The following is a 22,098-nucleotide window of genomic DNA, read 5'->3' as shown; positions in this document are numbered from 1 at the left end:
GATGACCTTTGCCATACTTACATACTTTGTTATATATCTGTCCATCCATCAGTCTATCTTCCCAATGCATTTCAAGGTGAATCACCAACATCTCTACGCTTCCCTGTAAATACTGCAGTAGGCTGTTAACTAGAGGTGAGGGTTTGCTTACAGTTTGTTCTTTTGATAGTAAAATTTATATCTTTAGTGGGTTTTTTTTTTTTAATATTTAGTATCAACATTCAGAGTTGTGAGGCTTCTTGTAAAAACTTAGATTTCCGACTTCCTTTGATCTTCCTTTGGTGGATCTGGCTACCCCAGGCCGGCCTTCTTCCACACCGGCAAAAAGCTGAGTTGTGGTTGCTTAGACAGAGCAAGCCTTCTCCAGTTTGCCCCAGTCCCCACTTCTGTCCTTTTCCCCCCAACTCTTGACACCGGGGACTGAGTGTCTTTTGCTGCTTACACGTGGCCCACGTCACTCATTTTGTTAACAGCCTGGCCCCTGCCCTAGGCACTGGGGAATCTTTACAGCCCTTACACTGAAGGGGGCTCAGGGATGGGAAGACTAGTGGTATGAACCATCGTTTGGAGAGGGTAGGAGGATGTGCTGACTAAATATCATGCAGTTGCTAAGTAATTAACCACTTCCAGACTGAGCCATTGAACCGGCAGAAGACCTCTTCATTACAACCACATGGCAGGTTCATGAGACACAGTGTGTGGAGCAGGCGAGGAAACAGAACTACCTTGGAGTGAAGAACTGCCCCCAGCACATATTTCTGTCACCTAAGAGGAAAGTCTTCAACTGAGTCAGACTCCTTGACAGTGGCTTATTCATTGCAAGTTGAATAAAAACGCTTGTAAGGGATCCAACAGAGCATCTATTGATGCCTCCATCAGCTGACAGTTTATTATAATTAGCCCCAAATGAAAGCGCAACAGCTTTTCATGTCCCCAAGTTCAAAGGACAACATTTGAATCCTTATGCTGGTGGACAAGCCCAGTAACTGCGTCTTCTTGGAACCTGTGTTGGAACTTAGGTTAGTGACCTAGGATCCTGTACCCTCCTGTTTTATTTGGGGAGGCACCCAAATCAAGGGTGGGAAGCCATCAGAACCACGCCTGGGAATTCGCCCGTGCCTGGGCCTGGTCTGCCCCTGCTTGTCTGAGCCAAGACACTTCCTGTGCTCGTAGCCAGGAAACAGTATCAGAGGAGACAGAGCAGCGTAAGGATGTGACACCCCTCCCTGTCCTCGTCTTGTAAATAATCTGCCTGTTCTGTGGACCTTCTTCTTTCACCATGGCTCTGGCCACGCCTCTCTGGCCTGGTCACCATTACATCACTCTCCCCAGTGCCTCCAGACTGTTTCTAGCAACAGCTTTGTTTACTCGACTGACTCAAGAAGAGGAGTTGGCCTGTTTTTCTAACTTTCTAATTAGACTTGGGCCTTTCCTGTGGGAAGTGATGAGTGTTTTCTTTCATGTTTGTAGATGAAGGAAAGGTGGTAAGGGTGTTTGATGATGGAAAGTAATTAGAGAGAGGAGCCAGAGCCGGAGTGAGTGTGTGTGCGTGCGTGCACGCGCGTACATGTGATCAGTTCCCGTGTGACCTGGATGGAAGTGGTTGAGGGCAGTTTAGCGTAGTTGTTCTAAGAGCGCAAGCCCAGGTGGCCGGGATGGATCTTGGCCCGGTCATGTGCTTCCAGTTGACTTTGGGCTGATGAAGTGACTGAGCCTCAGCTCCCATGTCTCTGAAATGGCGTTAAATGAGGCAACAAAAACAGCGTCCTGAGCCCAGAGGCTGGCGCAGAGTAGACCTGCGGTAAATGTTAGCTGCCATAGCTGGGCAGCAGCAGGTTGTTGAGGCGTCATCTGGGCTGTGCCTTGCCTTGGAAAGCACCAGCTAGATCACACTAAGGTTCTTTTGGTAAAAACAACAGTTTTGTTTTTTTCCTTCTTCCCTTCCGCCTCCCTTTCCCTCCCTCCCTTCTCTCTCTCCCTCCTCAGAGGCCCAGAAGTTCCTAACTCCCCCATGCCACAGGGAGAGTGTCCTGGGTCACAAAGTCAGAACAGTTCTCAAACTGAGTCCATGATGTCCTGATCTGACTGTGAGGCACAGGCAATAAAGTCATTGTGATTCCTGCTATTCTGTCTGTAATCCAGGGATATCATGTGAAGTGCATCGGTATTGCCCTTGTGGATCAGGCTCGGAGAGGTTTATGAGGCTTTCTGTGGCTGTGGACACCTTGCACAAAATGATTGCTTTGAAGATAGTTGGGGGCTGCTTGATACTAGAGGCTGCAGGGACCAGTGTGGGAGGGGGCAGGGTATAAGATGCTCAGGAAGCACTCGGGACTTGACAGCTTGATGGCCCCCTGTTCCCCCCATCATCCCTCATTTGCTTAAGAGTCCATGTCTGTGGACAGAAGGTTCTCCTGACTGAGCTTAGGCTTGTCCTCTGGCATCCTGAGTGAGTGTGATGGGAAGGCTGGTCCCACAAAGATCCTAGAATAAGGGAGAGAGAAATCCCCTAAAGAAATTGGCGTGGGACTTCCCTGATGGTGCAGTGGTTAAGAATCCGCCTGCCAGTGCAGGGGACACGGGTTCAAGCCCTGGTCCGGAAAGAATCCCACATGCTGTGGAGCAGCTAAGCCTGTGAGCCACAACTACTGAGCCTGCGCTCTAGAGCCCGCGAGCCACAACTGCTGAAGCCCGCGCACTGCAATGAAGAGTAGCCCCCACTCGCAGCAACTAGAGAAAGCCCACACGCAGCAACAAAGACCCAACAGCCAAAAATAAATAAATAAATAATAAAAATAAATTAATTATAAAGAAATTGGCGTGCCGGTGGGCTGTGCAGAGGGGGAGGAATAGATGCTCAGCAGCTAGGGACAACACACATTCACTGCAACGGAGAGGGTTATGTCCCAGGATTAACCTTCAATGTCCTAAGGAGATGACAGGGAAGGGAGATAAACATCCTCGTCGGGAGTCTTAAATCATTCACTCAGTGTTGATTCTGTCCTTCAGGAGAAGTTTGAAACGCAGCATTCTGAAGGCTACCGGCAGATCTCAGCCTTAGAGGATGACCTTGCCCAGACAAAAGCCATTAAAGATCAACTTCAGAAATACATCAGAGAGCTGGAGCAAGCCAATGATGACCTGGAAAGAGCCAAACGGTACGTTGGGAAGGAGAAAAGAGGTTTGGGAGCCTTTTGTCTCTGGGTACTAGGCACTGTGCTGAGGGTAGAGAATTCAGCACTGAGCAGAGCCAGTGCCCTTGTGGGTCCTACAGCCTCATAGGAAATGGGCAACAGGCAGCAAGTGCTGCAAGTCCCGGGTGCTGTGGGAGCATGTAATTGATTATGTTAATTTGTCCATTGCTGGGAGAATATTAGGCAAGGCTTCCCAAAGGAAATGCCATTTAGGCTAAGACCGAGGGATGCCTAGGCATTTTCACTCTTCCTAGGGGAAGAGTGTGGGGTGAGAACATTCCAGGCAGAAGGACAAGCATGTGCTCAGTAAATAGGCCCTAAGATAGGACAGTATTTCTGAAACTGATGTTCTGAAGTTTCGCAGAATACTAACAATAATAAATAAGTTATTGAATATCTACTCTGAGCCAGGCACTTATTTTTTTTCTTAAGAAAACTTTTTTTTTAAAGATTTAGATATAAATTACATACAGCGATACACACAGATCTTAAGAAGTATACAGTTTCATCAGTGTGGACAATTGTGCACATGCCCCACACTCCTGTTGAGACACGGGCCCTTGGCACTGCACCCACAGCTCCTTGCATTTTTTTTTGCGGTTGCTTTAGGGACCCCAATACACACGCTCAACTTTTCAGTCTAATTCATTAATAATGTACCAAATACAACGGCCTTGCAACCTTAGAGTTTCACTTACCATACTTGAACTTTATGTGATAGCCGTAATGTGAGAAGGTAAGAGAGTAAAAAGATGGCCTTTTATATTTACCCACAGATTTACAGTTTCTGGTTCATTCCTTCTTGAAGTTTCCCTCTGGTTATCATTTCCCTTCAGCTTGAAGAACTTCCCTTAGGATTTCTTGTGGTGCAGGTCTGCTGATGGTGAATTCTTCTCACTTTAGTTTATCTGAAAATGTCTTCCTTTTGCCTTCATTCTTAAAGGATATTTCCACTGGATGTGGAATTCCAGGTTGACAGGTGTTTTTTTTCTTTCAGCACGTTAAAGATGTTCTGCTGTCTTCTGGTCTCCTTGCTGGAGGTCAGAAGTTAGTGGTCATTTGAATAGTCACTCCCCTGTATATAATATGGTGTTTTTCTCTGGCTGCTCTCAGAATTTCTCTTTATTTTTGGTTTTTAGCAGTTTGTGATGTGCCTAGATTTTGTATGTATTTATCCTGTTAGGGGTTTGCTGGGCACTTTGGTCTGTAAATTTGTCTTTCGCCAAATTTAACTTTGGTCATTATTTCCTCAAAGATTTTTGCTGCGCTGTTCTTTCTTTCCTGCCCTTCTGGGACACCAACTACACACATGTTGTGTCCCATGTCCTTTTGATATTGTCACACAGGTCTCTTAGGCTCTGTTCATATCTTTTCCTAATTTTGTTTGTCTTGGTTCCTCAAATTAGATCATTTCTATTGATCTGGTTTCAAGTTCACTGACTCCTTCTTCCCTCCTCCAATCTGCTGTTAAGCCAGTTCCAATAATGTTTTATTTTAGATATTTAAGATCTAGAATTTCCTAGTCCTCTACTGATATTTCTTTGTTTGCATCCTTGAGATAGTTATAACAACTTTCTTTAAGATCCTTTTCTGCTAATTCTAACATCTGGATTATCTCAGATGTTAGATGTTCCAGTGATTGCCTTTTCTACTGAGTTTGGGTCACATTTTCTTGCTTTTCACATGTCTAGTAATTTTGGATTATATTCTGGACATTATGAATGATGTGTTGCAGAAACTATGGATTCTGTCATGTTTCTAATTTGTTTGTTAAGTAGGCTGAACTCAAACTCCAAACTCTGTCTCCCTTTGATGGGTAGTAGGTGAAATCCGTTTGACGCTTTTAACTAGGCTGCTTCAAGTCTGCCATGCACATGCATGGTTCAGGGGTCAGCCAGAGGTGTGGGAAGAGTTATATATGCGGAATTTGGGATTCCGCCAAGGTGGTGGATTTTTTTCACTGGAGCTATAGACACAAAGCTTATAAGATGCAGAATTCAGCCACTGCTGTTCCTTCTTCCAAGTGTTGTCTCTCTTCCAAGTGTTGTCTCCCTTCCGGTTTTTGCCAGTGCCTTCGGATCATTGTTTTTCTCGTTTCACCCAGAGTTTGTAGTTGTAATCTATAGGATGTTTGGTCTGATACAAGCTACCTTATTATTACCAGAAGTGGGACCTCCTTTTTTTTTTTTAAATCAGTTTGTAAGAGTTCTTTGTGTATTTTTGCTGCTCATCTTTTGTCCCACATTGAAAAATATTTTTTACAAATAATCTTTTGTTGACTTTGTGGTATCAATTTTCATACAAATATTTTTCATTTTGGGGTCATCAATTATGTCTTTTTTTTTTTTAATTATATCTTTTATAGCTTCTAGGTTTCCAGACTTCACTAGGGACATCTCCTTGATCGTTTGATTATGTGTGTATTCTCTTAATTTTTTTTGCAAGATTTTTTATTAATTGTTTTAACTTATGCTTTTAATCTACCTGGAATTTATTTTTGTACCTAGTATATGTGTCCCATTTTATTTTCATTAGGTAGATAGCCACTTGTGCCAGTACTATGTGTTAAACACTCCATCTTTTTTCCACTGAATTGAACGCATCTCTGTCATTTGTTAACCTGCCATACAGTTGTTCCTTGGTATCCATGGGGGATTGGTTCCAGGACCCTTGAGGATACTAAAATTTGTGGATGCTCAAATCCCTTATATGAAATGGTGTAGCATTTGCATATAACCTATGTGCATCTTCCCATACACTTTAAATTATGTCTAATTATAATACCTAATACAATCTAAAATCTGTATAAATAGTTGCCAGTGAGTGGCAAATTCAAGTTTTGCTTTTTGGAACTTTCTGGATTTTTTTTTCCTGAATAATTTTGATTTGTAGTTGGTTGAGTCCAAGGATATGCAACCTACAGATATGGAGGACTGACTGTATATTCTGGAATCTAATTCAGGATTCTTCTTTCTTTTTTGTCTAACGTGCAATTTGTGAATTACTACCAACACCATAATGACTTGGTTCCTGTGGCTTTGTAGTATTTTCTGATTTTTGGCAAGCCACTGGCTTACATCATTTCTACCCATATATCATTGATGAAAGCAAGTCACACGGCCAAGCCCTGTCAAGGGGTGGGAAGGTACATTCCACCCACAATGAGGCCAAAGCAAGGGTGTGGCTACAGGGAGGATGAAGAATTGGGACCAATAATGCAGTCTATCACAAAGAGATAGTACATTCATGTGATTCAAAAATAATATGCAAAGGGGTAGAGTTTTAAAATTCAAATTCAAATAGAAATTTGTATTATTTCCCCCGCCCCGTTCTTTTTCCCACAAAAGAGCATTCTGTATACAGAATGTATGTACTATTGTACATCTTGCTTTGTCACGTAATAGGTTTTGGAGGTCATTCTGTAGTAGGACAGAGGATTCTTTGTTGTTGGTTTTTTCCAAGTGCATAATATTTTATTGTATGGTTGGTATTGTATGATACATAATTATTTATCCATCCCCCCCACGGCTGGATATTTGCTGCATTTCCTTTCTTTTGCAGTGATAAGGGTTGCTGTAGTGAATGATATGCATTGCTTGCATAGATGTATATCTGTAGAATAAATTCCCAGAAGTGGAATTCTTGGGTCAAAGGATGTATACATATGTGTTTTGATAGTTTTTGCCCAATTGTTCTCTACACTTGTACCAATTTCCATTCCCAGCACCTATGCGAGTAAGTCTCCATCTTCCAAATAGCTTCACTAAGCAGTGTTTTTTAGACTTTGGATTTCTGCCAATCTAAAAGGTGACAAATAGGTACATTTCTGAAGTATGAGTGATCTTGAGTTCCTTTTCATATATTTAATAACTTTTATTTCTTTTTCTGTGAACTCTATCTTCTTGCCTGTTTTCATACTGGATTGCTGGTTGTTTTTTCTCATCAGTTTCTAGGAGATGTTTATATATTTGTTTATGATACGAATTGAAAATGTTAGGAGTTTGTCATTTGTCTTCCATCTTTGTCTATTGCATATGTTACTACTGAAAGTTATTTGGATTTCTGTGTAGGCAAATTTATCTGCAGTTCCAGGTTTATAAAGCAATTAGCCTATGTTTTCTTCTTGTATTTTTATGTTTCCTTTCTTTCTTTCTCTCTCCTGAAGATGCATTGGATTCACATTTTAGCCAGATGCTGAATAGTTGAATATTAAAATCAGATGTGATAGAGACCCAAATCATCATTATAGAACAAATAAAGTTCTGGAATACTGAAGTTATATTAAAAAAAAACTTTAAAACATTACAATTTACAATTTCATTATAAAATTTTAATAGTTATATATGGAAAATTTGACAGTCTCCTGCAAGAATGGTAATTTCTCAGCACCATCAGCTATTTGCTTATTTTGGTCTCTCCAACTGTACATCCGTAAAACCAAATGACTCACTTTTAACTGAGGAAGGAGATGACCTTGTGAAAGGATAGCCTTGAAAGACTCCAGGCCTACCTGAATTAACTAAAAAGTAAATATATTCCTTAAAGGGTATTTTGTTTAATATGTGAATGCCAAGATGCCAAAAAGTTCAACGAAGATTAAAATTGATTTAATCTAATTTTTTAAAAAAGTGTCTATGTGGGCTTCCCTGGTGGTGCAGCGGTTGAGAGTCCGCCTGCCGATGCAGGGGACGCAGGTTCGTGCCCCGGCCTGGGAAGATCCCACATGCCGCGGAGCGGCTAGGCCTGTGAGCCATGGCCGCTGAGCCTGCGCGTCCGGAGGCTGTGCTCCGTAACTGGAGAGGCCATAACAGTGAGAGGCCCGCGTACCGCAAAAAAAAAAAAAAAAAGTGTCTATGTGTTATTACATAGACACTTTTTTTTTCTTTGTCTCTGCCACATGGCTTGTGTGATCCTAGTTCACCAACCAGGGATCGAATCCAGGCCCCTGCGGTAGAAGCACAGAGTCCTAAACAGTGGACTGCCAGGGAATTCCCTACATAGACTTTATTTTTAATTTTTTGTGGTAAAAATTTTGACATCGAATTTACACCTTAACCATTTTTAAGTGTGCAGTTCAGTAGTATTATATGTATTCACATTATTGGCCAACAGCTCTTCAGAACTTTTTCATCTTGCAACATTGAAACTCTATACCCACTAAACATTCATTCCGCTCCCTGTTCCCTTCAGCCCTTGATAATCACTTTTCTACTTTCTGTTTCTATGATTTTGACTACATTAGAAACTCCATATGAATGGAATCAAATAGGATGTGTCCTTTTGTGACTGGCTTCTTCTCTTAGCATAATGTCCTTGAGATTCGTCCGTGTTGTAGCATGTGACAGGATTTCCCTTTTTTAAGGCTGCATAATATTTTGTTGCATGTATGTACTGCATTTTCTTTATCCATTTATCTGTCAGTGGACACTTGGGTTGCTTCCACCTGTTGGCTCTTGTGAATAATGCTGCAGTGAACAAGGGCGTACGGATACCTCTTTGAGATCCTGCTTTCAGTTCTTTTGGATATGTACCCAGAAGTGGGACTGCTGGGTCATACAGTAATTCTACTTTTAATTTTTTACAGAACCTCCATACAGTTTTCATAATGGCACACCATTTTACATTCCCACCACATCCTCACCATCACTTGTTATTTTCTGTTCTTGGGATGGAGGCCGTTCTGATGGGTGTGAGGTGATACATAGACTTTTAAGTATTTATTGGCTCAAAAAGGATATGTTCTTAGTTATCTAACAGATGTATCTCTTAATATTCATATTTACTGAAAATCTCTTTTCCTGCTTAACTATTTTCAGGTCCTCATAACTGTCCATGAGATTAACAGCTTTCACAGTTTTTATGTATTGCAGCATTTTACTCTTATGATAATAAATATGCAAATACATCAGTTGGCAGAATTTCACCATATAAAGGACATAAAGCTTTTTCCACTCAGGGGACAACTAGGATGCTTACCTTTATTTGAAAGCAAATAGTCACATAGTAACAATAAGTCTCTGTGCTGTGCCCTGCTGGTATTACTGACTCTGCCTGATTGTATACAGTCGGGGGGGGGTGGGGGTGGGGGGTGGTGGTGCCGTTCATCCACACAGGTTCAGGAATGCCAGAAATGCTGCTGAAGTTCGTTCTCTGGCATTCCAGAAGCCAGTAGTAGATTTTGACCAAATACTGAGTTTAAATTTTTGATCTAGTTGGAATTCATCTTCGGGTGTAGCATGAGGTATGGATCCAACATTAATTTTTTCCAGGTGGCTACCTGGTAGTCCCCAGACCTAGAACTGAACCAACCATCTTTTCATCAATGATTCATGATGCCACCTTTATCATAAATTAAATTCTCATATGTATTTGGATCTATTTCTGGACCTTTGGCTCTCCTTGGTCTGTCTGGTCTTATAACTGTTTCACTCTGCGGCACACTGTTCATTACTGAGGCTTTAAAGAGCATGTTCTTTGTATCTAGGGGAGCTAGTGCCCCTGTCCTCTTCTTTTTCAGAGTTCTGGCCAATTTTTTCTTCCAGTTTTATTGAGATATAATTGACATGTAGTACTGTATACGTTTAAGTGAACAGCACAATGATTTGACTTATATGCATCATAAACTGATTATTACAATAAGTTTAGTGAACGTCCATCACCTCATATAGATACAATATTAAAAAATAGAAAAAACTATTTTCCTTGTGATGAGAACTCTTAGGATTTACTCTCTTAGCAACTTTCGTACATAACATAGAGCAGTGTTCATTATAATTATCATGTTGTGCATTGCATCCCTAGTACTTGTTTATCTTTTAGCTAGAAGTTTGTACCTTTTGACCATCTTCATCCAGTTCCCCTTCCTCCTATCCCCCCGCGTCTGTAACCACAAATCTGATCTCTTTTTTTTTTTTTAACATCTTTATTGGGGTATAATTGCTTTACAATGGTGTGTTAGTTTCTGCTTTATAACAAAGTGAATCAGTTATACATATGCATATGTTCCCGTATTTCCCCCTCTTGCGTCTCCCTCCCTCCCACCCTCCCCATCCCACCCCTCCAGGCGGTCACAAAGCACCGAGCTGATCTCCCTGTGCTATGCGGCTGCTTCCCACTAGCTATCTACCTTATGTTTAGTAGTGTATATATGTCCATGCCTCTCCCTCGCTTTGTCACAGCTCACCCTTCCCCCTCCCCATATCCTCAAGTCCGTTCTCTAGTACGTCTGTGGCTTTATTCCTGTCTTACCCCTAGGTTCTTCATGACATTTTTTTCCTTAAAGTCCATATATATGTGTTAGCATATGGTATTTGTCTTTCTCTTTCTGACTTACTTCACTCTGTATGACAGACTCTAGGTCTATCCACCTCATTACAAATAGCTCAATTTCGTTTCTTTTTATGGGTGAGTAATATTCCATTGTATATATGTGCCACATCTTTATCCATTCATCTGAAGATGGGCACTTAGGTTGCTTCCATGTCCTGGCTATTGTAAATAGAGCTGCAATGAACATTTTGGTACATGACTCTTTTTGAATTATGGTTTTCTCAGGGTATATGCCCAGTAGTGGGATTGCTGGGTCATATGGTAGTTCTATTTGTAGTTTTTTAAGGAACCTCCATATTGTTCTCCATAGTGTCTGTACCAATTCACATTCCCACCAGCAGTGCTTTTTTTTGATGATGGCCATTCTGACTGGTGTGAGATGATATCTCATTGTAGTCTTGATTTGCATTTCTCTAATGATTAATGATGTTGAGCATTCTTTCATGTGTTTGTTGGCAGTCTGTATATCTTCTTTGGAGAAATGTCTGTTTAGGTCTTCTGCCCATTTTTGTATTGGGTTGTTTGTTTTTTTGTTATTGAGCTGCATGAGCTGCTTGTAAATTTTGGAAGTTAATCCTTTGTCAGTTGCTTCATTTGCAAATATTTTCTCCCATTCTGAGGGTTGTCTTTTGGTCTTGTTTATGGTTTCCTTTGCTGTGCAAAAGCTTTGAAATTTCATTAGGTCCCATTTGTTTATTTTTGTTTTTATTTCCATTTCTCTAGGAGGTGGGTCAAAAAGGATCTTGCTGTGATTTATGTCATAGCATATGCCTATGTTTTCCTCTAAGAGTTTGATAGTTTCTGGCCTTACATTTAGGTCTTTAATCCATTCTGAGCTTATTTTTGTGTATGGTGTTAGGGAGTGATCTAATCTCATACTTTTACATGTACCTGTCCAGTTTTCCGACCACCATTTATTGAAGAGGCTGTCCTTTCTCCACGGTATATTCCTGCCTCCTTTATCAAAGATAAGATGACCATATATGCGTGGGTTTATCTCTGGACTTTCTTTCCTGTTCCATTGATCTATGTTTCTGTTTTTGTGCCAGTACCATACTGTCTTGATTACTGTAGCTTTGTAGTATAGTCTGAAGTCAGGGAGCCTGATTCCTCCAGCTCCGTTTTTCGTTCTCAAGATTGCTTTGGCTATTCGGGGTCTTTTGTGTTTCCATACAAATTGTGAAATTTTTTGTTCTAGTTCTGTGAAAAATGCCAGTAGTAGTTTGATAGGGATTGCATTGAATCTCTAGATTGCTTTGGGTAGTAGAGTCATTTTCACAGTGTTGATTCTTCCAACCCAAGAACATGGTATATCTCTCCATCTATTTGTATCATCTTTAATTTCTTTCATCAGTGTCTTATAATTTTCTGCATACAGGTCTTTTGTCTCCTTAGGTAGGTTTATTCCTAGATATTTTATTCTTTTTGTTGCAGTGGTAAATGGGAGTGTTTTCTTGATTTCACTTTCAGATTTTTCATCATTAGTGTATAGGAATGCCAGAGATTTCTGTGCATTAATTTTGTATCCTGCTACTTTACCCAATTCATTGATTAGCTCTAGTAGTTTTCTGGTAGCATCTTTAGGATTTTCTATGTATAGTATCATGTCATCTGCAAACAGTGACAGCTTTACTTCTTCTTTTCCGATTTGGATTCCTTTTATTTCCTTTTCTTCTCTGATTGCTGTGGCTAAAACTTCCAAAACTATGTTGAATAAGAGCAGTGAGAGTGGGCAACCTTGTCTTGTTCCTGATCTTAGTGGAAATGCTTTCAGTGTTTCACCATTGAGGATGATGTTGGCTGTGGGTTTGTCATATATGGCCTTTATTATGGTGAGGAAAGTTCCCTCTATGCCTACTTTCTGCAGGGTTTTTATCATAAATGGGTGTTGAATTTTGTCAAAAGCTTTCTCTGCATCTATTGAGATGATCATATGGTTTTTCTCCTTCAATTTGTTAATGTGGTTTATCACATTGATTGATTTGCGTATATTGAAGAATCCTTGCATTCCTGGAATAAACCCCACTTGATCATGGTGTATGATCCTTTTAATGTGCTGTTGGATTCTGTTTGCTAGTATTTTGTTGAGGATTTTTGCATCTATGTTCATCAGTAATATTGGTCTGTAGTTTTCTTTCTTTGTGACATCCTTGTCTGGTTTTGGTATCAAGGTGATGGTGGCCTCATAGAATGAATTTGGGAGTGTTCCTCCCTCTGCTATACTTTGGAAGAGTTTGAGAAGGATAGGTGTTAGCTCTTCTCTAAATGTTTGATAGAATTCACCTGTGAATTCATCTGGTTCTGGGCTTTTGTTTGTTGGAAGATTTTTAATCACAGTTTCAATTTCAGTGCTTGTGATTGGTGTGTTCATATTTTCTATTTCTTCCTGATTCTGTCTTGGCAGGTTGTGCATTTCTAAGAATTTGTCCATTTCTTCCAGGTGGTCCATTTTATTGGCATAGAGTTGCTTGTAGTAATCTCTCATGATCTTTTGTATTTCTGCAGTGTCAGTTGTTACTTCTCCTTTTTCATTTCTAATGCTATTGATTTGAGTCTTCTCCCTTTTTTTTTTTGATGAGTCTGGCTAATGGTTTGTCAATTTTGTTTATCTTCTCAAAGAACCAGCTTTTAGTTTTATTGATCTTTGCTGTCGTTTCCTTCATTTCTTTTTCATTTATTTCTGATCTGATTTTTATGATTTCTTTCCTTCTGCTAACTTTGGGGTGTTTTTGTTCTTCTTTCTGTAATTGCTTTAGGTGCAAGGTTAGGTTGTTTATTCGAGATGTTTCCTGTTTCTTAAGGTGGGCTTGTACTGCTATAAACTTCCCTCTTAGAACTGCTTTTGCTGCATCCCATAGGTTTTGGGTCGTCGTGTCTCCATTGTCATTTGTTTCTACATATTTTTTGATTTCATCTTTGATTTCTTCAGTGATCACTTCGTTATTAAGTAGTGTATTGTTTAGCCTCCATGTGTTTGTATTTTTTACAGAGTTTTTCCTGTAATTGATATCTAGTCTCATAGCATTGTGGTCGGAAAAGATACTTGATACAATTTCAATTTTCTTAAATTTACCAAGACTTGATTTGTGACCCAAGATATGATCTATCCTGGAGTATGTTCCATGAGCACTTGAGAAAAATGTGTATTCTGTTGTTTTTGGATGGAGTGTCCTATAAATATCAATTAAGTCCATCTTGTTTAATGTATCATTTAAAGCTTGTGTTTCCTTATTTATTTTCATTTTGGATGATCTGTCCATTGGTGAAAGTGGGGGGTGTTAAAGTGCCATACTATGAATGTGTTACTGTCGATTTCCCCTTTTATGGCTGTTAGTATTTGCCTTATGTATTGAGGTGCTCCTATGTTGGGTGCATAAATATTTACAATTGTTATACCTTCTTCTTGGATTGATCTCTTGATCATTATGTAGTGTCCTTCTTTGTCTCTTGTAATGGTCTTTATTTTAAAGACTGTTTTGTCTGATATGAGAATTGCTACTCAGCTTTCTTTTGGTTTCCATTTGCATGGAATATCTTTTTCCATCCCCTTACTTTCAGCCTGTATGTTTCTCTAGGTCTGAAGTGGGTCTCTTGTAGACAGCATATATATGGGTCTTGTTTTTGTATCCATTCAGCCAATCTGTGTCTTTTGGTGGGAGCATTTAGTCCATTTACATTTAAGGTAATTATCGATATGTATGTTCCTATTCCCATTTTCTAAATTGTTTTGGGTTCGTTATTGTAGGTCTTTTCCTTCTCTTGTGTTTCTTGCCTAGAGAAGTTCCGTTAGCATTTGTTGTAAAGCTGGTTTGGTGGTGCTGAACTCTCTCAGCTTTTGCTTGTCTGTAAAGGTTTTAATTTCTCCATCAAATCTGAATGAGATCCTTGCTGGGTAGAGTAATCTTGGTTGCAGGTTTTTCTCCTTCATCACTTTAAATATGTCCTGCCAGTCCCTTCTGGCTTGCAGAGTTTCTGCTGAAAGATCAGCTGTTAACCTTATGGGGATTCCCTTGTGTGTTATTTGTTGCTTTTCCCTTGCTGCTTTTAATATGCTTTCTTTGTATTTAATTTTTGACAGTTTGATTAATATGTGTCTTGGCGTATTTCTCCTTGGATTTATCCCGTATGGGACTCTCTGTGCTTCCTGGACTTGATTAACTATTTCCTTTCCCATATTAGGGAAGTTTTCAACTATAATCTCTTCAAATATTTTCTCAGTCCCTTTCTTTTTCTCTTCTTCTGGAACCCCTATAATTCAAATGTTGTTGCGTTTAATGTTGTCCCAGAGGTCTCTGAGACTGTCCTCAGTTCTTTTCATTCTTTTTTCTTTATTCTGCTCTGCAGTAGTTATTTCCACTATTTTATCTTCCAGGTCACTTATCCGTTCTTCTGCCTCAGTTATTCTGCTATTGATCTCATCTAGAGTAGTTTTAATTTCATTTATTGTGTTGTTCATCGTTGTTTGTTTCATCTTTAGTTCTTCTAGGTCCTTGTTAAATGTTTCTTGCATTTTGTCCATTCTATTTCCAAGATTTTGGATCATCTTCACTATCATTATTCTGAATTCTTTTTCAGGTAGACTGTCTATTTCCTCTTCATTTGTTAGGTCTGGTGGGTTTTTATCTTGCTCCTTCATCTGCTGTGTGTTTTTCTGTCTTCTCATTTTGCTTATCTTACTGTGTTTGGGGTCTCCTTTTCGCAGGCTGCAGGTTCGTAGTTCCCGTTGTTTTTGGTGTCTGTCCCCAGTGGCTAAGGTTGGTTCAGTGGGTTGTGTCGGCTTCCTGGTGGAGGGGACTAGTGCTTGTGTTCTGGTGGATGAGGCTGGATCTTGTCTTTCTGGTGGGCAGGTCCACGTCTGGTGGTGTGTTTTGGGGTGTCTGTGGAATTATTATGATTTTAGGCAGCCTCTCTGCTAATGTGTGGGGTTGTGTTCCTGTCTTGCTAGTTGTTTGGCATAGGGTGTCCAGCACTGTAGCTTGCTGGTCGTTGAATGAAGCTGGGTGCTGGTGTTGAGATGGAGATCTCTGGGAGATTTTCGCCGTTTGATATTATGTGGAGCTGGGAGGTCTCTTGTGGGTAAGCAATGCCATTTCCATTGAGCTTTCGTGCCGCCCTAGTCTCGAAACTCCCGCCACTGCTCCTCAGGCCGGGTCCCCATTGATCTCTTTTTTTATGAGTTTGTTTTGAAGCATAATTGACCTACTGTGTTAGTTCCTGTTATACAATATAGTAATTCAGCATTTCTATACATTTCAAACTGATGGCCACAGGAAGTCTAAGATGTCACCATACAAAGATGTTATATAGTTATTGACTGTACTCCCCACACTGTATTTTTCATACCTGTGACTCATTTATTTTGCTACTGTAAGTTTGTACCTCTGGGTCTTCCTCACCTCTTTCTCTCCTCTCCCTAACCTCCTCCCCTCTGGCAACTACCTGTTTATTCTCTGTATCTGTAACTCTGTGTCTGTTTTGTTGTATTTGTTCATTTGTTTTTTTTTTTCTTTTTTAATGCTGGTTTGGCCAAAATTTTTTTTTTTTTTTTAAGATTTATTTGTTTGGTTGGTTGTGCCGGGTCTTAGTTGCGGCAGGTGGGCTCCTTGGTTGTGGCATCTGAACCCTTAGTTGCAGCATGCATGTGGGATCTCGTTCCCTGACCAGGCATCGAACCTGGGTCCCTTGCATTGGGAGCACGGAGTCTTACCCACTGTGCCACCGGGGAAGTCCCCATTTGTTTTATTTTTTTAGATTCCACATATAAGTGAAATATATGGTATTTGACTTTCTCTGTCTGACTTATTTCACTTAGTATAATACCCTCTAGATCCATCCATGTTGTTGCATATGGTGAGATCTCATTCTTTTTTGTAGCCAACATTCCTCTCCTGGCCATTCTTGTTTCATTATCACATCATATTTCAAATCAGTCCCTGGTGCCTGTGTCCCCCAGTAAAAAACCTGTTCATTTATTTATTTATTTTTTTTGCGGTACACGGGCCTCTCACTGTTGTGGCCTCTCCCCCTGCGAAGTACAGGCTCTGGACGCGCAGGCTCAGCGGCCACGGCTTACGGGCCCAGCCGCTCCGTGGCACGTGGGATCCTCCCGGACCAGGGCACAAACCCGCGTCCCCTGCATTGGCAGGCAGACTCTCAACCACTGCACCACCAGGGAAGCCCCCTGTTCATATTTTTATTAGATGGTGTTAAACTTCTTAGGTAACTTATGGAGAATTGATTTCTTTATGATTTGGGGTCTTCCTCCTCATAAATACCCTATGTCTGCATTTTGACAAGCCTCTGTGCCCTACAATAAAGTCTTACATGTTTGCTATTACATTAATTCCTAGCTATTTCATCTTCTTTTGTTGTTGTTTGACATGCCAGCCTTAGGGTCACTTTAACTGGTTCCAGTCTTGTACTCTAAAAACAACAAAAGATGATATTTATTTATTTATTAAATTTATTTATTTATTTTTGGCTGCGTTGGGTCTTGCTGCGTGCAAGCTTTCTCTACTTGCAGTGAGCAGGGGCTACTCTTCGCTGCGGTGCACGGGCTTCTCATTGCAGTGGCTTCTCTTGTTGTGGAACACGGACTCTAGGCACACAGGCCTCAGTAGCTGCGGCACACGGGCTCAGTAGTTGTGGCTTGCGGGCTCTAGAGCGCAGGCTCAGTAGTTGCAGCACTTGGACTCAGTAGTTGTGGCACGCGGGCTCAGTAGTTGTGGCTTGCGGGCTCTAGAGCGCAGGCTCAGTAGTTGCAGCACTTGGACTCAGTAGTTGTGGCACGCGGGCTCAGTAGTTGTGGCTTGTGGGCTCTAGAGCGTAGGCTCAGTAGTTCTGGTGCATGGGCTTAGTCGCTCCAGCGGCATGTGGGATCTTCCCAGACCAGGGCTTGAACCCATGTCTCCTGCATTGGCAGGTGGATTCTTAACCACTGCTCCACCAGGGAAGTCCCAAGAGATGATATTTAAATCAGGCACTTTTGGTAACTTTACCTTCTTTACCTCTAAAGACCCTTTGAGGTAGGAACTAATACGACTCAGTCTTGACATAGTAGAAAGTGGTGAATAAATGAATGATTGATCCTCACTTTGCCGTTGGAGGCCCAGAGGCCCTGAGAGGTTAAGTTCCCCAGGGACACTTAGCTAGTCTTACACGTTAGAGCAAGGTGTTAACTCATGGGTTCCACTCCAAACAGATGCTTCTGATCACCACGAGATACAGTTACGGGGATGTTAAAGGTCTTCTGGAGACAAACATGGGATCAGTGAGAAAAGTTGCTGACATTTATTGAGCACTTATGTGTGAAACATCTGTTGTGTGTTTTGTGTGTTGCTGCACTCCCCAGCCCCCCACCCCATGCAGAAGTTCTGTTATTACCCCTGCTTTGCATGTGAGGAAACTGGAGCCCAGAGAAGGTAGCTTGTCCAGACAGTTAAACAGATTTCCTTATTGCAGCACTTGTCAGTATCCTTTTTTTTTTTTTTTTTTTTTTTTTGCTGCATTGAGTCTTCATTGCTATGTGCGGGCTTTTTCTAGTTGCGGCAAGCGGGGGCTACTCTTTGTTGCAGTGCACGGTCTTCTCATTGCAGTGGCTTCTCTTGTTGCAGAGCACGGGCTCTAGGCGCGCAGGCTTAGTTGCTCCGTAGCATGTGGGATCTTCCCAGACCAGGGCTCGAACCTGTGTCCCCTGCATTGGCAGGCAGATTCTTATCCACTGCGCCACCAGGGAGCCCTGCCAGTGCCTTAATCACGGCATTCCAGTGGCTATCTACACTGTCCAAAAGAAGCAGTTGTTAGGGCAGCTGGGCTGGGGCTGGGCGTTGTGAACTTCTTTAACTTTTTAAGGTAACTGAGGGATGAAGATGGCCTCCCTTAGCTGTTTAAATGCGTGTTATTACATTGCATGTGCGTTTTAGTGGGATGTTCTGAACGCTGGCTGCATCGTGAGTCTCCGAGACAAGATGGAACATGCCACATCGTGGCATCTGACCGGGGCCTGTCTATGGTCCTAATTAGGTCCTGGCTCGTTGCTAAGTGCTTTATGGACATGATCTTATTTAAGCCCCTGGGACAGCTGTGTGCACCTCGTGAGCTGAGAGGTTCCCACTGTGCAGGTGAAGAGCTGGGTCCAGGAAGGTTGAGGGGCCTGCTCAGCTCCGTGGGATTAGGACGTGCCAGAGCTGGGACTTGCACCATGTGTGCATGACCCTTCTTGCTCCCCGGGGCTGTAGGTGCCAGACGGATATGCCGTCTGCTGTCTTGGGCAGCTTTGCTTGTCTCTCACCCAGGGCCACGATCATGTCTCTTGAGGACTTTGAACAGCGCTTGAATCAAGCCATTGAAAGAAATGCCTTCCTGGAGAGCGAACTGGACGAGAAGGAGAATCTCCTAGAATCTGTTCAGCGACTGAAGGATGAAGCCAGAGGTCAGGAGGCCTTGGCTTTGCTCTGTGTGTTTCACCACCGTTGTGCCCTCTCCGGGCCTGAAGGTGTCCTGTCCCACAGCATCACCCAGCATTACCTGTGTTCTGAGGGCAGGGAACACACCGGGCAGGCTGAGCCTTGGTCCCCACCCTGTGCTAAGAATTGTCCGATGTCCAACCCTGTAGAGACCCTTTGTGGGTATTTAAGCCCAGCACCCACTTTATGCCCAGCAGGAGCACAGGAGTTTTGTGGGGAGAAAATGCCTGTTGATGGAATTGCTAGCCAGCCCATTTCTTTTGTGACTTGATAGCTGCTGATACACGTGGCTTGGAACTCCAGAATCTCATCAGCGTTTGCTCTTTGGAGGTAGCACTTCCAAAGGTAGAGCTTTCTAACTCTAAGACATTAGCAAGTCATCCAAGTTGGGTCCATAAGAGATTTTGTTAAAGTCCCAATTAATTGTTCATGACATTCATTTCGTTTCTAATGTTTAGCCAGTAGAAGGGGGTTTAGAAAGAAAAACTCTTTTAAGTTTAAAAGGTAGTTGTTCCTAAATGCCCATCAGTAATGAAGTGCTTAAGTAAATTACATAGATTTATTTTGTGGAATGTTAGTTAAACAGTTGTTCAAACAAATACGGTATAGATATAAATGTAGTCATAGAAAGCTTGTTAAGGGACTTCCCTGGCAGTCCAGTGGTTAAGACTCCGTGCTTCCACTGCAGGGGGTACGGGTTCGATCCCTGGTTGCTGAACCAAGATCCTGCATGCCGCTTGGCCAAAAAAATTAAATAAATAAAAAAGCCTATTAGGACATACCATTGAAGGGGGGAAAACACATAGATAGTAGATGTATGTTTCTATTTGCGCTTAATAAAAGTTATTCATCTTATATGCTTAATAGATACACATATAAACTCTATGTGTGAAATGCAGGGAAAAAGGATTGAGAAGATCTCCCTCATGTTACAGTTGATTAGGAGTGAGAAGGGGCATTTGAGGACGGGTTGGGAAAGCACATTTTCACTGAGTATTCTGTGTATACCTTGATACATTTGAATTCTCTTAAAACAGTAAAAGCAGTAGTGTATCACTGCCATGATTTGAAAAAAATTTTAAACCTTTTTGTTTTTACTCAAATAAAAACCATGTAGTTTTGCAAGCCTTCCAGGCAAGGTCCTGTGGGGTTTGCTTCATTCAGGGTTTCCACCTGGAGTTTTTCACTCTGATCGTTCTTCTTGCTGACCAGTGCCTCCTGTTGACCCTCCCCTTGCCTCATCACTCAAAGCAGAGACTTAAATCTGAATCCTTTCCCTGGCCCAGATTTGCGGCAAGAATTGGCTGTGCAGCAAAAGCAGGAGAAACCCAGGACTCCCATGCCCAGCTCTGTGGAAGCTGAAAGGACAGACACAGCTGTACAGGCCACTGGTTCCGTGCCATCCACCCCCATAGCTCATCGAGGACCCAGCTCTAGCTTAAACACACCTGGGACGTTCAGACGTGGTAAGGAGGATGGGAATCAGGAGGGTTTTCTTGGCTTCACAAAGCTTTCCTGGGTGAGAACCGGGGCGGGTCCTGGGTGAGAGAGAAGCAGGACCAGGCTGTACAGCAGGGAGCAAACTGGGGTGCTCACAGGGGCAGACCATTGTGGTGGGTGGGAGGAGCCTCTTGGATGTAAGACGATAGGGAGTAGTGGAGTCTGCGGCAAAGTAGAGAATGGAAGCCTCATCCAGAGGGGCAGCTGCTACTCTGCTTCTACCACAAAGAGGTGTGGGCCCAGCAGACACTCCACTCTTCACCAGAAGCCAGAAATCCTCTTGTCTAATATGAAATCTCCCAGTAACCAAATAAAAAATTTAAAAAGGATTCTGTGGGTCCAGCAAAACATCATCTAGAACTGGACCCAGCATAACCTGTGCTATGCAGTAAAAACCAAGAAATTTGAGTTCTTCCCCAGCCCCTCTGCTGACTGATTAACTGTGAGGCTCTGATTGGGCCACTTAATAGTAAATAATAAAAATAGACAATTATTGCATACGTAGGATATACCAGTCCCTCTGCTTACTGTGCTTTGTATTTACATATGACCTCACTGGATTCGCACCACGGCCCAAGACGCAAGTAATGCAAGTGCTGTCCCCATGTGATGGATGAGGAGACTGAGGCCCTGAGTTAAGGAGCTGGCCTGACATCACGCAGCTGGCAAATGGCAGGCCGGCTCCCGGGGTTACACCACCACATGCTCCCTGTCCCTCAGCTTGTGCCCAGGATGAAGGGAGTGTGAGGTTTCCACAATCCCAGGCTAGACCACACTTGAATAAGCACACGACTCAGCTGGGCCTCAGATTTAGCAGGTCTGGGCAGGGCCTGAGATCCTGCGTTTCTAAGAAGCGCCCAGGTGATGCTGGTCCTGCTGCTCCGTGAGCCCTGCTTTGAAGAGAGAGGAGGCTCTGAGGAGCAGAACCCTTACCAGTGGGGCTTGTTCAGATGCTGTTAATGTTAATTAACTGTATGGAATTCCTAGAAGTTTAAGAGGGCCTGTTTTGATTTTGTTTAAAAAGAATAGCAGGTAAAGATAAATATTAAGTATAGTCATTATAAGGCTGCAAGAAGCTGGTCATCAGATATGCTCTTGTTATGTTAGGCAACAAACCATTGACCGAAACAGGGCAGCGTTGGGATCAGAGGGGCTTGCTCGCCCACCCCCGGGTTTCACGTTCAGAGACGTTAGTGCCCAGACTTTTGAGTGTGTGTTGGTGTCATGTGTGCATCCTTTTGCACACGCAGGTCTGGACGACTCCACTGGGGGGACCCCCCTCACGCCAGCGGCCCGGATATCTGCCCTCAACATTGTGGGAGACCTGCTGCGGAAAGTGGGGGTAAGACGGCGCTTCCCCAGGGTCTGTGTGGTGTCTTCTGTCTTCAGGAGACTTGAGGGGTGACCTTACCTATTGCTTCCCCTCTGGCAGAGGCTTCATTAGGTGCAGGTGTCACCCTGGCTCTCGTGTCCCTTACAGTTGCTGTGCTTCTATGGGTGTTGTTTCTGACAAACACCCGGGCTGTGACCCTGAGTCACCCTTTGATCCCCGGCTATATCTTTCTTTCCCTGTACCATTTTCCCTGGCAATTTGGGAGATTCGGATGGTA

The 22,098-nt window shown here is 42.4% G+C and overlaps 1 protein-coding gene across 6 annotated transcripts in view; it reads left to right on the top strand.

Annotated features, from left to right (window-relative positions):
* NDE1 (nudE neurodevelopment protein 1) overlaps positions 1–22,098 on the top strand; it is a 39,612-nt gene that overhangs the window by 10,133 nt on the left and 7,381 nt on the right. For all 6 annotated transcript variants that reach the window (XR_016387806.1, XM_089896101.1, XM_022552368.3 and 3 more), the window contains exons 4-7: positions 3,010–3,158; positions 18,818–18,954; positions 20,275–20,454; positions 21,739–21,830. Coding sequence is in view for 5 of the 6 variants with exons in the window: in XM_089896101.1 (XP_089752227.1) it covers positions 3,010–3,158; positions 18,818–18,954; positions 20,275–20,454; positions 21,739–21,830 (558 nt within the window). In the remaining variant the exon portion in view is untranslated. The remainder of the gene's footprint in view (positions 1–3,009; positions 3,159–18,817; positions 18,955–20,274; positions 20,455–21,738; positions 21,831–22,098) is intronic.

This window comes from Delphinapterus leucas, chromosome 15 (genome assembly GCF_059928025.1).
Source record: "Delphinapterus leucas isolate spDelLeu-1000000601 "Yukka" chromosome 15, BTC_Dleu_Yukka2, whole genome shotgun sequence".
Lineage (NCBI taxonomy): Eukaryota > Metazoa > Chordata > Mammalia > Artiodactyla > Monodontidae > Delphinapterus > Delphinapterus leucas.
The sequence above is the reverse complement of the archived record's forward strand: the minus strand, read 5'-3'. Positions and strand labels throughout refer to the sequence as shown.